Source organism: Narcine bancroftii, chromosome 2, assembly GCF_036971445.1.
Source record: "Narcine bancroftii isolate sNarBan1 chromosome 2, sNarBan1.hap1, whole genome shotgun sequence".
NCBI classification, from domain to species: Eukaryota; Metazoa; Chordata; class Chondrichthyes; order Torpediniformes; family Narcinidae; genus Narcine; species Narcine bancroftii.
The window spans coordinates 160405779-160422079 of record NC_091470.1 but is presented as its reverse complement, the minus strand read 5'-3'; the positions used below and the strand labels follow the sequence as shown (position 1 = coordinate 160422079).

At 54.6% G+C, this 16301-nt stretch overlaps 1 protein-coding gene across 4 annotated transcripts in view; it reads left to right on the top strand.

The window, feature by feature from the left end:
- Positions 1-767: 767 nt before the first annotated feature.
- LOC138754543 (kazrin-like) overlaps positions 768-16301 on the top strand; it is a 539176-nt gene continuing 523642 nt past the window's right edge. For 3 of the 4 annotated variants that reach the window (XM_069918950.1, XM_069918949.1, XM_069918946.1), the window contains exon 1: positions 768-1317. In XM_069918950.1, the coding sequence (XP_069775051.1) occupies positions 1230-1317 (88 nt within the window). In that variant the 5' untranslated portion in view covers positions 768-1229. The remainder of the gene's footprint in view (positions 1318-16301) is intronic. The other variant, XM_069918947.1, reaches the window with a different exon arrangement.

Here is a 16301-nt window from a genome sequence, read left to right as displayed (position 1 = left end):
GGCCACTTCCTTACCCCTAACCTGGCACCGGAAGAGCAGCTCCAGCGGCGCGAGTGGTGGGAGGGGAGGCTTAGAGATAACGGCACTCGTGGGGGCAACACAACGCAGTCCCTCCACCAAGGGGTCGCGGCAGCAACCACTTCCTCCCTTTGTGGCAGTGGCGCTTCACAGGGGTCCTCCTCTCCATTCTCCCCCGCCCCCTGTTCGTGGCGCTTCAGCCTGACGTTTCCCTGTAACGCACTCATACAAGCGTTGAGGTCAACAGAGTAACTTGGATGGCCCTTTCCCCCTTTCAGTTCACCAGAGCAGGACGCCCAGTTTTACTGGGACCCCCACCTCCCCCCCCCACCTCCCCCATCCCCACTCTGAGGTCGGTCTGGAACCCGGTTGGCTTTTGACCAGGTTGGAGGATTGCAAATCGCCATGTCCCTGGGTCGTCAACCACCCAGCAAATTGCCCAGTTCACCCCATTTGAAGTGGCAAATTTGAAGAGACCCGTGGTCTTGGATGAGAACTTCCCTGGGAGTGGCAATGAAGGCGACAACTTTGGAGGTGGAAGACGTGGTGAGTTTATTCCGGACCACGTTTGTTTCTCTTCCACACCGGTTCCAAGGAGCAGCGAAATAGGACAAATGGGGGAGAAAATGTATTTGGCTTCCAACTTCAATAAAAGGGTCAAATTGAGCCAATCAATAAGCCATTAATGGGCTTGGGGTGGAGAGGGATCATTGCTCTCCGGGACCACGCAGTGGGTACAAAGATTGTCCACCAATCGCAGCAGGATGGGTGACATTTCCGAGCAATTTAGCGTTTGCAAAATTTAATGCAGCAGAAATTAATTTGCAACTGGAAACGGTCCGTGATTGTGCATTAATCAATGGGAGGGTTGCCCGGAATTTGGAACCGTCATAAATGCACGTTTAAAATTAAGGAAGCAATTTGCGCTGGAGGATTTGGAGCCCTCGGTGTTGCTGGTGTCCGGTGAGAGGGGCTGGGTCTCGCTTCGTCCCTGCCCCGCCGCCTCGCTGCAGCGCCCTGGGGCAGGACGAGCGGATGCACTGGCCGCTCGGGGACCCACATCGCGCCTTGGGGGAACCCCCGGACTTGCCCGTGTCGCCTTGCGAGAGCGCGGTGGGTGGGTGACACAGGCTCCTCCTCCTCGCCCGCCGGGCTGTTCAACTCGCTGGGGAAACTTCGGAGAAGTCGTGCGCTGGGACCGGACGGGAGCGATGGAGGCGCCGGTGACCTTGAGCCCAGGGCAGAGCCCCGTCACCTTCGCACGGGGGTTTGGACATCAGGATGAAGTCATGCAGGCAGGTCAGTGACGAAATGGTGGGGGAAGTTGCTCTGTGTGTCTCTACAGAGTGGACCTGCTGGTTTTTGGTGGTGGTGGTGGTGAGGGAGGTGGGGGGGGGTGGGTGAGATCTGTGATGCTACTGGAAAAGAGATCATGGTATTGACAGTAGATCCCCAAGCCTCTTCCCATTTAGTCCAGTCCTGTATTTCATCCTGCCCCCACCCCACCTTGAATTTTAAATAACCAGGGAAGGGTGATGTGACTGGGTTGTCCAAAGGTACATTTGGAATGTAACATATATTAAACTCTTGTCTCCCCTGAGGTGGACGGAGAGTCACCACGAGATGCAGTGCCTGGTATTCCTGGGCGGTCTCCCCTCCATCTACTGACCAGGGCTGAGCCTGCTGAGCTTCCAAGATCAGACCGTCTCCGGCGTATTCAGGTTTCCCACCTATTCGCCCGACCGTGCCTTCCGGCAACGGATCATTAACTCTACGGGGCCCCAATTCTTCCATTAGAGCCAAGTACCGGCCCGTGCGGTGAGGACTTGTGCCTCTTTCAGGGACTGTCCCAAGTCCTTACCACCCTCACGGTGCAACCTCTTCCTCCCTTCTCTACTAATTCTGCTCCTGATTACTTTCAACCTGTGCACTCTGGGTTTTTTGACTTCTGGTTAGGGTAACAGATCTTTCCTGTTTGCATTTAGTGAAGTGGCTCACAACGGCAAATTTCCCAGTCAGGGGAAAGCTCTCTTGCTGCTCAAATATTTGGTCCTTGTGACACACAGAGAACCAGATTCCCGTGTTTGACTTACTCGAGGGGAGATGTGCAGTCACAACTGGGACCTTGTTGTATGTGGATTGTGGAGGACCACCCGGCCTCCCTGTCTGTCTGGAATTTTGTGGATTGCAGGTGGTCGCATGTCCTCCTAGTCTGAAATTTGTTTGAAAGTCACATCACCTGCCAATCAAGATTGGACTCTGGCCACCTATTTGTGTATGCCTTGCTGTTGGCTCATCATTGACCAGATACCCAGCTCGGAACAGTATGAAATATCAATGCAGAGCACATTTCTTTCTCTCTGCCTCATGGTCCAAGCCATGCATATTGCTCCACAACAGGTTGTTACTGTGGACATCACTGGAGGAATTGTGGGTAAGGTGTGCACTACCGTTAAGCTGAGCCACAGTGTTGAGCTAGATCAATGCTTCCAGAGAGCTGCATCCTTATTGGTACAGGGATTGTGTTTGAAAGCCCCTGCCTGTAGAGGGCGGCCACAGGTATCAGAGTCCAACCTGGGTATGATGTGAATGTCTTTATAGTTGTTTAGTAGTAAAGTAATTAAGTATTGTTTGACATTCTCTCCATATGTCTCTCGTGTGTTCAATAAAGTTGCCTGTAATTGTCCCAAACCTGTCTCTCAGTGAACCCACTGAACCTGATGCTCTTCAAATATTTACAGCAGTGGTTCTCAACCTTTTTCTTTCCACTCACATACCTCTATTCAGTAATCCCAATACCATCGGGGCTTTGTGATTAGTAGGGGATTGATTTAGGTGGTATGTGAGTGGGAAAGGGAAGGTTGAGAGTCACTGCTCTGGGCCCAATTGTTACTGAAATATTTTACTTGAGAAAAATTGTCGTTGGCCCATTTCCTTTGGAGCTATGAAACCTTGCACATAACAAGTCAATGAGGTATGATTAAAACAGTCATTTTCAAATTTTTTTTTCCACCTACATGTTACCTTAAGCCAGGGGTGTCAAACTCAAATTCACAGAGGGCCAAAATTAAAAACTTGGACTAAGTCGAGGGCCGAACTAAATATTTATTGAAAATTTTCAACAACATCTGCATGTTTTCTCTTCTTTCAACATATGTAATGTTAAACTTTTTCTTATGAAAATAAATGTTTAATAATAGTTTTGGATAAACTCTTTCCAGAAGCATTAACAAATGAGAAATAAAATATTCAATAAATAATATTTCTCTATAGAGGATTTGTCAAATGTTGCTAGTGTGCTGTCGAATAGTAAAATCTGAGGGCTATTGAGAATGTGGGAGAATAACATGATTCCTGAAACAATCAAATGGGTGACTGATTGTGGGCATGAACTCTAGCAGGGTTATTTGCCATGCCCTTTTTCCATTGGTACAGATATCCTTTGATTTACACACTTTTCAAGTTTTATGCCTAATGAGCTTGTATCCAGGTGCAGGACCATTTTTAACCAGGAATATATTTATCACTGTGACATGAAACTATTGGAAGATCGTTTTATCCTGAGATTAAAGTTCATAATCCTTACTCAGGCTTGTGTGCGGGAGGGCGGGGTTTGCGGGCGATCGGGTTGGACAACGACAGTGCAGGGGCATCGGCTCTCGCTGCAGGGCGGCATCTCGGCGGATCAACGGCCCCGTCACCGTGAGTCGCGGGTCAGCCTGCGGCAGGGAGGGGGAGTGGGCAACGGTCCTGGCGAGGTCAGGCCCCCCCGAGTTTCTGCCGGACCCCCCTTGACCTGCTGAGTTTCTCCCGGACCCCCCTTGACCTGCTGAGTTTCTCCCAGATCCCCCCCTTGACCTGCTGAGTTTCTCCCGGACCCCCCTTGACCTGCTGAGTTTCTCCCGGATCCCCCCTTGACCTGCTGAGTTTCTCCCGGACCCCCCTTGACCTGATGAGTTTCTCCCGGACCCCCCTTGACCTGCTGAGTTTCTCCCGGACCCCCCTTGACCTGCTGAGTTTCTCCCGGACCCCCCTTGACCTGCTGAGTTTCTCTCGGACCCCCCTTGACCTTTTGAGTTTCTCCCGGACCCCCCTTGACCTGCTGAGTTTCTCCCGGACCCCCCTTGACCTGCTGAGTTTCTCCCGGACCCCCCTTGACCTGCTGAGTTTCTCCCGGACCCCCCTTGACCTGCTGAGTTTCTCCCGGACCCCCCTTGACCTGCTGAGTTTCTCCCGGACCCCCCTTGACCTGCTGACATTCTCCCGGACCCCCCTTGACCTGCTGAGTTTCTCCCGGACCCCCCTTGACCTGCTGAGTTTCTCCCGGACCCCCCTTGACCTGCTGAGTTTCTCCCGGACCCCCCTTGACCTGCTGAATTTCTCCCGGACCCCCCTTGACCTGCTGAGTTTCTCCCGGACCCCCCTTGACCTGCTGAGTTTCTCCCGGACTCCCCTTGACCTGCTGAGTTTCTCCCGGACCCCCCTTGACCTGCTGAGTTTCTCCCGGACCCCCCTTGACCTGCTGAGTTTCTCCCGGACCCCCCTTGACCTGCTGAGTTTCTCCCGGACCCCCCTTGACCTGCTGAGTTTCTCCCGGACCCCCCTTGACCTGCTGAGTTTCTCCCGGACCCCCCTTGACCTGCTGAGTTTCTCCCAGACCCCCCTTGACCTGCTGAGTTTCTCCCGGACCCCCCTTGACCTGCTGAGTTTCTCCCGGACCCCCCTTGACCTGCTGAGTTTCTCCCGGACCCCCCTTGACCTGCTGAGTTTCTCCCGGACCCCCTCCCCTTCTGAGTTTCTCCCGGACCCCTCCCCCTTGACCTGCTGAGTTTCTCCCGGACCACTCCCCCTTGACCTGCTGAGATTCTGTCGGACCCCCCTCCCTTGATCTGCTGAGTTTCTGTCGGACCCCCTTTTGACCTGCTGAGTTTCTGTCGGACCCCCCTTTGACCTGCTGAGTTTCTGTCGGACCCCCCTTTGACCTGTTGAGTTTCTCCCGGATCCCCCTTTGAACTGCTGAGTTTCTCCCGGATCCCCCTTTGACCTGCTGAGTTTCTCCCGGACCCCCCTTGACCTGCTGAGTTTCTCCCGGACCCCCCTTGACCTGCTGAGTTTCTCCCGGACCCCCCTTGACCTGCTGAGTTTCTCCCGGACCCCCCTTGACCTGCTGAGTTTCTCCCGGACCCCCCTTGACCTGCTGAGTTTCTCCCGGACCCCCCTTGACCTGCTGAGTTTCTCCCGGACCCCCCTTGACCTGCTGAGTTTCTCCCGGACCCCCCTTGACCTGCTGAGTTTCTCCCGGACCCCCCTTGACCTGCTGAGTTTCTCCCGGACCCCCCTTGACCTGCTGAGTTTCTCCCGGACCCCCCTTGACCTGCTGAGTTTCTCCCGGACCCCCCTTGACCTGCTGAGTTTCGCCCGGACCCCCCTTGACCTGCTGAGTTTCGCCCGGACCCCCCTTGACCTGCTGAGTTTCTCCCGGACCCCCCTTGACCTGCTGAGTTTCTCCCGGACCCCCCTTGACCTGCTGAGTTTCTCCCGGACCCCCCTTGACCTGCTGAGTTTCTCCCGGACCCCCCTTGACCTGCTGAGTTTCTCCCGGACCCCCCTTGACCTGCTGAGTTTCTCCCGGACCCCCCTTGACCTGCTGAGTTTCTCCCGGACCCCCCTTGACCTGCTGAGTTTCTCCCGGACCCCCCTTGACCTGCTGAGTTTCTCCCGGACCCCCCTTGACCTGCTGAGTTTCTCCCGGACCCCCCTTGACCTGCTGAGTTTCTCCCGGACCCCCCTTGACCTTTTGAGTTTCTCCCGGACCCCCCTTGACCTGCTGAGTTTCTCCCGGACCCCCCTTGACCTGCTGAGTTTCTCCCGGACCCCCCTTGACCTGCTGAGTTTCTCCCGGACCCCCCTTGACCTGCTGAGTTTCTCCCGGACCCCCCTTGACCTGCTGAGTTTCTCCCGGACCCCCCTTGACCTGCTGACATTCTCCCGGACCCCCCTTGACCTGCTGAGTTTCTCCCGGACCCCCCTTGACCTGCTGAGTTTCTCCCGGACCCCCCTTGACCTGCTGAGTTTCTCCCGGACCCCCCTTGACCTGCTGAATTTCTCCCGGACCCCCCTTGACCTGCTGAGTTTCTCCCGGACCCCCCTTGACCTGCTGAGTTTCTCCCGGACTCCCCTTGACCTGCTGAGTTTCTCCCGGACCCCCCTTGACCTGCTGAGTTTCTCCCGGACCCCCCTTGACCTGCTGAGTTTCTCCCGGACCCCCCTTGACCTGCTGAGTTTCTCCCGGACCCCCCTTGACCTGCTGAGTTTCTCCCGGACCCCCCTTGACCTGCTGAGTTTCTCCCGGACCCCCCTTGACCTGCTGAGTTTCTCCCAGACCCCCCTTGACCTGCTGAGTTTCTCCCGGACCCCCCTTGACCTGCTGAGTTTCTCCCGGACCCCCCTTGACCTGCTGAGTTTCTCCCGGACCCCCCTTGACCTGCTGAGTTTCTCCCGGACCCCCTCCCCTTCTGAGTTTCTCCCGGACCCCTCCCCCTTGACCTGCTGAGTTTCTCCCGGACCACTCCCCCTTGACCTGCTGAGTTTCTGTCGGACCCCCCTCCCTTGATCTGCTGAGTTTCTGTCGGACCCCCTTTTGACCTGCTGAGTTTCTGTCGGACCCCCCTTTGACCTGCTGAGTTTCTGTCGGACCCCCCTTTGACCTGTTGAGTTTCTCCCGGATCCCCCTTTGAACTGCTGAGTTTCTCCCGGATCCCCCTTTGACCTGCTGAGTTTCTCCCGGACCCCCCTTGACCTGCTGAGTTTCTCCCGGACCCCCCTTGACCTGCTGAGTTTCTCCCGGACCCCCCTTGACCTGCTGAGTTTCTCCCGGACCCCCCTTGACCTGCTGAGTTTCTCCCGGACCCCCCTTGACCTGCTGAGTTTCTCCCGGACCCCCCTTGACCTGCTGAGTTTCTCCCGGACCCCCCTTGACCTGCTGAGTTTCTCCCGGACCCCCCTTGACCTGCTGAGTTTCTCCCGGACCCCCCTTGACCTGCTGAGTTTCTCCCGGACCCCCCTTGACCTGCTGAGTTTCTCCCGGACCCCCCTTGACCTGCTGAGTTTCTCCCGGACCCCCCTTGACCTGCTGAGTTTCGCCCGGACCCCCCTTGACCTGCTGAGTTTCGCCCGGACCCCCCTTGACCTGCTGAGTTTCTCCCGGACCCCCCTTGACCTGCTGAGTTTCTCCCGGACCCCCCTTGACCTGCTGAGTTTCTCCCGGACCCCCCTTGACCTGCTGAGTTTCTCCCGGACCCCCCTTGACCTGCTGAGTTTCTCCCGGACCCCCCTTGACCTGCTGAGTTTCTCCCGGACCCCCCTTGACCTGCTGAGTTTCTCCCGGACCCCCCTTGACCTGCTGAGTTTCTCCTGGACCCCCCTTGACCTGCTGAGTTTCTCCCGGACCCCCCTTGACCTGCTGAGTTTCTCCCGGACCCCCCTTGACCTGCTGAGTTTCTCCCGGACCCCCCTTGACCTGCTGAGTTTCTCCCGGACCCCCCTTGACCTGCTGAGTTTCTCCCGGACCCCCCTTGACCTGCTGAGTTTCTCCCGGACCCCCCTTGACCTGCTGAGTTTCTCCCGGACCCCCCTTGACCTGCTGAGTTTCTCCCGGACCCCCCTTGACCTGCTGAGTTTCTCCCGGACCCCCCTTGACCTGCTGAGTTTCTCCCGGACCCCCCTTGACCTGCTGAGTTTCTCCCGGACCCCCCTTGACCTGCTGAGTTTCTCCCGGACCCCCCTTGACCTGCTGAGTTTCTCCCGGACCCCCCTTGACCTGCTGAGTTTCTCCCGGACCCCCCTTGACCTGCTGAGTTTCTCCCGGACCCCCCTTGACCTGCTGAGTTTCTCCCGGACCCCCCTTGACCTGCTGAGTTTCTCCCGGACCCCCCTTGACCTGCTGAGTTTCTCCCGGACCCCCCTTGACCTGCTGAGTTTCTCCCGGACCCCCCTTGACCTGCTGAGTTTCTCCCGGACCCCCCTTGACCTGCTGAGTTTCTCCCGGACCCCCCTTGACCTGCTGAGTTTCTCCCGGACCCCCCTTGACCTGCTGAGTTTCTCCCGGACCCCCCTTGACCTGCTGAGTTTCTCCCGGACCCCCCTTGACCTGCTGAGTTTCTCCCGGACCCCCCTTGACCTGCTGAGTTTCTCCCGGACCCCCCTTGACCTGCTGAGTTTCTCCCGGACCCCCCTTGACCTGCTGAGTTTCTCCCGGACCCCCCTTGACCTGCTGAGTTTCTCCCGGACCCCCCTTGACCTGCTGAGTTTCTCCCGGACCCCCCTTGACCTGCTGAGTTTCTCCCGGACCCCCCTTGACCTGCTGAGTTTCTCCCGGACCCCCCTTGACCTGCTGAGTTTCTCCCGGACCCCCCTTGACCTGCTGAGTTTCTCCCGGACCCCCCTTGACCTGCTGAGTTTCTCCCGGACCCCCCTTGACCTGCTGAGTTTCTCCCGGACCCCCCTTGACCTGCTGAGTTTCTCCCGGACCCCCCTTGACCTGCTGAGTTTCTCCCGGACCCCCCTTGACCTGCTGAGTCTCTCCCGGACCCCCCTTGACCTGCTGAGTCTCTCCCGGACCCCCCTTGACCTGCTGAGTTTCTCCCGGACCCCCCTTGACCTGCTGAGTTTCTCCCGGACCCCCCTTGACCTGCTGAGTTTCTCCCGGACCCCCCTTGACCTGCTGAGTTTCTCCCGGACCCCCCTTGACCTGCTGAGTTTCTCCCGGACCCCCCTTGACCTGCTGAGTTTCTCCCGGACCCCCCTTGACCTGCTGAGTTTCTCCCGGACCCCCCTTGACCTGCTGAGTTTCTCCCGGACCCCCCTTGACCTGCTGAGTTTCTCCCGGACCCCCCTTGACCTGCTGAGTTTCTCCCGGACCCCCCTTGACCTGCTGAGTTTCTCCCGGACCCCCCTTGACCTGCTGAGTTTCTCCCGGACCCCCCTTGACCTGCTGAGTTTCTCCCGGACCCCCCTTGACCTGCTGAGTTTCTCCCGGACCCCCCTTGACCTGCTGAGTTTCTCCCGGACCCCCCTTGACCTGCTGAGTTTCTCCCGGACCCCCCTTGACCTGCTGAGTTTCTCCCGGACCCCCCTTGACCTGCTGAGTTTCTCCCGGACCCCCCTTGACCTGCTGAGTTTCTCCCGGACCCCCCTTGACCTGCTGAGTTTCTCCCGGACCCCCCTTGACCTGCTGAGTTTCTCCCGGACCCCCCTTGACCTGCTGAGTTTCTCCCGGACCCCCCTTGACCTGCTGAGTTTCTCCCGGACCCCCCTTGACCTGCTGAGTTTCTCCCGGACCCCCTCCCCTGCTGAGTTTCTCTCGGACCCCTCCCCCTTGACCTGCTGAGTTTCTCCCGGATCCCCCTTTGACCTGCTGAGTTTCTCCCGGACCCCCCTTTGACCTGCTGAGTTTCTCCCGGACCCCCCTTGACCTGCTGAGTTTCTCCCGGACCCCCCTTGACCTGCTGAGTTTCTCCCGGACCCCCCTTGACCTGCTGAGTTTCTCCCGGACCCCCCTTGACCTGCTGAGTTTCTCCCCGACCCCCCTTGACCTGCTGAGTTTCTCCCGGACCCCCCTTGACCTGCTGAGTTTCTCCCGGACCCCCCTTGACCTGCTGAGTTTCTCCCGGACCCCCCTTGACCTGCTGAGTTTCTCCCGGACCCCCCTTGACCTGCTGAGTTTCTCCCGGACCCCCCTTGACCTGCTGAGTTTCTCCCGGACCCCCCTTGACCTGCTGAGTTTCTCCCGGACCCCCCTTGACCTGCTGAGTTTCTCCCGGACCCCCCTTGACCTGCTGAGTTTCTCCCGGACCCCCCTTGACCTGCTGAGTTTCTCCCGGACCCCCCTTGACCTGCTGAGTTTCTCCCGGACCCCCCTTGACCTGCTGAGTTTCTCCCGGACCCCCCTTGACCTGCTGAGTTTCTCCCGGACCCCCCTTGACCTGCTGAGTTTCTCCCGGACCCCCCTTGACCTGCTGAGTTTCTCCCGGATCCCCCTTTGACCTGCTGAGTTTCTCCCGGACCCCCCTTTGACCTGCTGAGTTTCTCCCGGACCCCCCTTGACCTGCTGAGTTTCTCCCGGACCCCCCTTGACCTGCTGAGTTTCTCCCGGACCCCCCTTGACCTGCTGAGTTTCTCCCGGACCCCCCTTGACCTGCTGAGTTTCTCCCGGACCCCCCTTGACCTGCTGAGTTTCTCCCGGACCCCCCTTGACCTGCTGAGTTTCTCCCGGACCCCCCTTGACCTGCTGAGTTTCTCCCGGACCCCCCTTGACCTGCTGAGTTTCTCCCGGACCCCCCTTGACCTGCTGAGTTTCTCCCGGACCCCCCTTGACCTGCTGAGTTTCTCCCGGACCCCCCTTGACCTGCTGAGTTTCTCCCGGACCCCCCTTGACCTGCTGAGTTTCTCCCGGACCCCCCTTGACCTGCTGAGTTTCTCCCGGACCCCCCTTGACCTGCTGAGTTTCTCCCGGACCCCCCTTGACCTGCTGAGTTTCTCCCGGACCCCCCTTGACCTGCTGAGTTTCTCCCGGACCCCCCTTGACCTGCTGAGTTTCTCCCGGACCCCCCTTGACCTGCTGAGTTTCTCCCGGACCCCCCTTGACCTGCTGAGTTTCTCCCGGACCCCCCTTGACCTGCTGAGTTTCTCCCGGACCCCCCTTGACCTGCTGAGTTTCTCCCGGACCCCCCTTGACCTGCTGAGTTTCTCCCGGACCCCCCTTTTCTTTCCGTACCGGTGTCCCAGGACCTTTCCAGGGCAGTCTCCGCGCTCAGGACCGCGCTGGGATCCCGGTCAGGGGTGGAGGAGCAGGTGAGCGCGGCTAATCCCAATCCAGCCGACGCCACTCCCGAGATTGGCGGGGGGTTCGCACCCTACCTGCCCGACCAGCCTCGCTCTCCACGTGTACTCCAGGCACCCGCCGCTGGTCCGGTGGGAAGGCGTAGGGCGGCCGGCACCCCCATCGCCCGGCCGGGAGCCCCAATCTTCCCTCTGGTGTCCTGACTCCATCTGCAGCTCCAAGAAACCCTGTGCCACTGGGGGCCGGGTGCTGGGAAGCGGCCTTGGCTTCTCCTGACACCGGCCAGGCCGCGCTGCGGTGGGGGGGGGTGTGGGCGGGGGGACACGACAGCATGTTTATAAAACCACCCATCACTACTTTTCAAGGACCAGGATTTTTCTCTCTCTCTCTCACCCTGGGACACAGCGGTTACTGTGCGTGCGCTATACTGGCGTGGCGGCCAGCGGGCCAGCTCTAATACATTTTCGATATGATCTTGCGGGCCAAATATAATTATATCGTTTGCCAAATTTGGCCCGCAGGCCAGAGTTTGACATGTGTGCCTTAAGGAATCCCTTACTAATCACAGAGCCCCGACGGCATAGAGATACTTGGTGGTATCTGAGTAGAAAGAAAAAGATTGAGAACCACTGGTTTACCATTCCTGTCTAAGGTCTGGTCCCTCTCTTGTTAACTCCACTCTTAATAAAGTATGAGTCACGATTCCTGTTCCCAGAGAGGTTGTTTGTTGTTGTCCTTTCAAATTTAGACATGCAGTCCAAATTCCATCACTGTCTTCTGTTCCTCAGTTCGCTCCTCTGATGGATGGTAGGAAAGGGAGGTGTGTGGGAGTGGTGATTCTCAAGGCCCCCTCCCCTATTCTGTCAAAATAAGGATGAGGCCTCGCTACCATCTGGCCTTCCATGATTGGTTATTCCTGAAAGCTTCAAACCATAAGCTAAGCTTGAGCTTCAGATCCACCTCGTCTCACTGCGATTAAATGTGTGTGGAATATGATCGTCGCATTAACACTACCTCATAACAACCTCTTCTTTGGGATTCCTTGCCAAATCCAGCAAAATAACTTCTGACACAAGGAATATGCAAACTCACTAGCTGATTTTCTCCACACACAACCCCCCCCCCTCCCATTATTATTGTTTTGGTTAATGAAAATAAAAGATAAAATGTAGAAGGGATAATTTAATTTTAAAAGTAGCAGGTGATGTTTATAAATGTCGCCACAACAATGTACAGTCTGGATTTGCCTCATTGTGTGATTGCAACACTGTCAGTTATCAATGAGAGAATCTCTCCATAAATGCACATATTTACACAAGAGACTGTTCACAACTAACAATATGTTTGGTGGGGGTGGGATGGAATTGCTCATTTTCAGTATGTAACAGATGACTACAATTCCATCTCCCACCTCTGTTATAAACAGATGGACAGTTAGGGGACTGCTCATGCAACTGCCAGCTGTACCTTGCAACAAACCCTTCCTATTCCATGTTGTCACGTGAGACTTCCTTCTGTCTCTTTATAATCCACCTTCTGTCTCTATAAACACATGCAGCCCTTGATGTTGCAGGTATTCCCTGACCAGGTCCCTAAATCTGTAGCAATAGCTCCTTTTCCACTGGCACCCTGTCCCAGAAATTAACTTGGAATTTACTGGGACTGGGTCCAGTGGAAAAGGAACACACTCCAAAAGATGGCATCATTTCACACCGGGGATTAACAACCTCGACCCCCTACTTGTATCCCCAGTGTTTGATGATGAAACCAGTGGAAAAGGGACAGCAGAACACTCCGATCCCTGGGGATGAGTGTGTTTGGGGGGAGAAGCAATTAAGGGTGGCCCAGCGGCACAAAAGGGTTCCTATCCCAGCCAATTAACTGAGATGCTAGTGGAAATGGGGCTAAAGATTGCTTGCTCACCTGTGCTGTTCTTGGGGCCAGGGAAGTGAGAAGGAAAGAGTTATTCTCAGTTGGGTGTTCTGAACACGGGAGCAGTTTTGGGGTTTAACCTTTGAAATTTAAGGGAGTTCTGCACAGCGTGGAGGCCTTGTCATCGGGTAGAAACAGGCCTGTGTGAATATAGCCTGGAGGAAGGTTCCATTGGGGCTTGGGAGCATAGGCAGAAGATTTCTGTGCAGGATCTGATAGAGCAGCACTGATACAACCCAGAAATCCCTTTATCAAGTGAGTATTAACAACCGTGTCTGCCTGTCCCGCATCGGACTTGTCAGCCACAAACGAGCCTGCAGCTGACGTGGACATTTTACCCCCTCCATAAATCTTCATCCGCGAAGCCAAGCCAAAGATTAACAACATAGGTAATACTTAAAGTAATTTAGGTGGCGTTTCTTGGAGCTTGTGATGCTGCCTTCAGGACGTGGGACAAGATAACATTAAGATCAGCCACGGCTAACTACTCCCGTGTGATCAGCAGGTAAGGTGAGGGTACACATAGAGGATCCACAGACAGCTCTGTGACACCGGCGACACAAGGAGCATGTGGCAAGGGATCAAGACTAAAACAGAGCACAAGCCAACCTTGTGAGTTAAAGACAATGATGCCTCCCTCCCAGATGGATCAAATATCATCTGTGCATGGTTTGATGAGGAGAACAGGAATATGCTGAAGAAAGCTTCACTGATGAAGGGTCACAGATGAGATGAGGAAAACCCTATCTAAAGTGAGCCCACACAAGGCAATAGGACCAGACAACATACCTGGTTGGGTACTGAAGGTCTGAGCAGACCAATGGAAAGAATTCTTTACTGATCTCTTCAACACCTCATTGTAGCAGTCCATTGTCTCCACAGGTTTCAAGAACACCACCATCATCCCAGTACCCAAGAGGGCGACAACAGGCCTCAATGACAACCACCCTGTGGCACTGACCTCCACCGTTATGAAATGCTTTGAGCTTCTGGTGTTGGAACAGCTCCCAGGGATCTGGGGCCTATTTCAATTTATCTAAAGAAGAAACTATTCCTGAGCCAAGGCTTTAGCCTTGTGCACTCCATCCTAACCCACCTTGAGAAGGACACCTCATGCATCAGGCTGCTGTTCATTGACTTCAGCTCCGCATTTACTGCTATCATTCCCCAGAGGCTGGTGGAGAAGCTGTCCTTGCTGGGACTCAACATCCCTTTCTGTAACTGGATTCTGGACTTCCTACCAGAAAGACCACAGTCATCCGAGTCGGTGGTGGAACGACTGGCGCTGTCGCGCAGAGCACTGACCCGCCTCAGGGCTTGTGCTACTTACCCGTGACTGTATCGCCAGATCTAACTCCAGCAGAGTCAACAACTTTGCAGATGACACAACAGTCACTGACCTCGTCAGCAACGACGACGAGTCGCTCTGCAAAGAGGTGGAAAATCTTGTAATACGAGAGTAACAACCCGAGTCTCAACATGGACAGGATGAAGGAGATGGACTTTAGGAGAACCAGGTACGAGCGCCCTCCACAGCACATCAATAATTCTGTAGCGGAGAGAGTAGAGAGCGCCAAGCTCCTCGGAGTCCATTTAACTAGTGACATCTCTTCACTTGTCTGGCAGGTGCAACAGTGAGTGCATTTCTTGAGAAGACTGAAGCGGGCAAGGCGACCGGCCATGATCACCCTTCTACAGTAGCTCTATCAATAGCGTTCTGGCTGCCTGTGTCATAGCGTTGTACTGTTGCTGCAGAGAAATGGATCAGAGTGGCGGAGGTTCACTGGAGTTTTTAACCCCCCCGTGATTGACTGGAGGACGTGCAAAATCATTGAAGACCCCTTCCACTCCCACTCTACCCAGCATCTTTTGTTTTTAAATATTGATTTTAACTTATAAATGTGCATACAAAATTTTAAGGAAAACTCATAACCAGTCATCTCATGCGAACAAGTACAAGAAAACTGGATGGAATTGTATTAAGACAGGTCCTTAATCCACATGAGCAGCAGGTTATTGTTAACCATGTTGAGCCCATATTTGTCAAGTTAACCCAAATAAAAATTAAAAGAAAAAAAGAAAACAAACCTAAAAACTAAATCTAATCGACCCCCTCCCTCAAACCAAGGTAATTTTTTTTTTAAAAAGGGGGGAAATTGTGGATCTGATTGTGACCTTGGACAGAGAATCTCTAGAACCTTCTTAATTCTTCCACTCATGATGATATTCTATGAATGGACCGCACGTCTTTCAAAATTGAAACTTTCTCTCACACAGCATCTTTCCCATAGGGGAAAGAGATCCAGGGGGAATCAGAGCCAGATCCACCAAGCTGAGAAACAGCTCCTTCCCAAGGGGAGCGAGAATGCCAAACGACCAAAGGAACGGCTCACACTAACCCTCCGAGACTCTCGTATGCTTGAAACGATATTTATTTCTTTGTATCGATGAACACTTGTCCTGCCTGTGTGTGGTTTGCGTTATGCCTATTTGTGTGTCTGCGTGTTTTACACAGGTGCATCATTGCTGGATTGTACTTGTGCAATCAGATGATAACAAACTTGACTAATTGTCTACACTTTCTTTTAAAAGAATGTAAAAATTATTTGTGGCTAATTTTTCCACCTAATTCCTGCACCTTTCCACCAACACCCCCCCCCCCATTGCCAATCTCGATGGGGGTACCCATTGGAAAGAGGTGGGTTACCACTTGTCCATTCGACACACGGGTTGTAAAGGTCATTGGGCAGAGACGCTCGTCTCGCCGAAGCTATTGAATAAATCCTGTGGAGAAGTGTTTGATGCTTTTCCTTTGACCTGTTTGTTTCATTTTAACCAAAGATACCTGTGATGCTGCAGACAAGACTTTATTGATCTTCTCCCCACCCCCCCCCCCCCAAAACCTTCCCTTTCCAAACAGCACTGTTTACTTACATTCAATGAGAACAGTTTGCTCCATTGTGCAAGAACATGGTTTACTCAATAACCCAATTTTGTCTCTACCTGCCAATTCCTACTCTGTCAAGATGTGCACGCATGAAGGTATTGAAATACTTTGGGAAATATTTTTCCTGGCATTCTGAACAATCTGCTCCAAGCTGCTATAGGAATTATAGGAAACCAGGGTTATAGTTGGAAATAAACAGGTGTCCTGGGGTTTCTTGCAAAGTTTAATTTTCATGAATAAACTAAACGAAGGTCCAAAGTGCAAAAGAAGGTACAACATGGAGAACTGCAGCCTCACATCCCCAGAAATTTGGGTTTAACCCTACCCTCTGCTGCTGTCTGTGTGGAGTTTGCATGTTCTCCCTGTTTCCTTGGGTTCTCTGTTTTCCTCCCACATCCCAAGGATATGCTTGCTCTTGGGTTAACTGCAAATTGCCCTGGGGGTGTAGGTGAGGGGAGAATAGGTGTAGGTGAGGGGTTTGTGGTAGGATTAGCACCAGCGGGTGCTTGATGGTCAGCCCAGACGTGTGTGACCAAAGAACCTGTTTCTGTACTGCACAGTTGT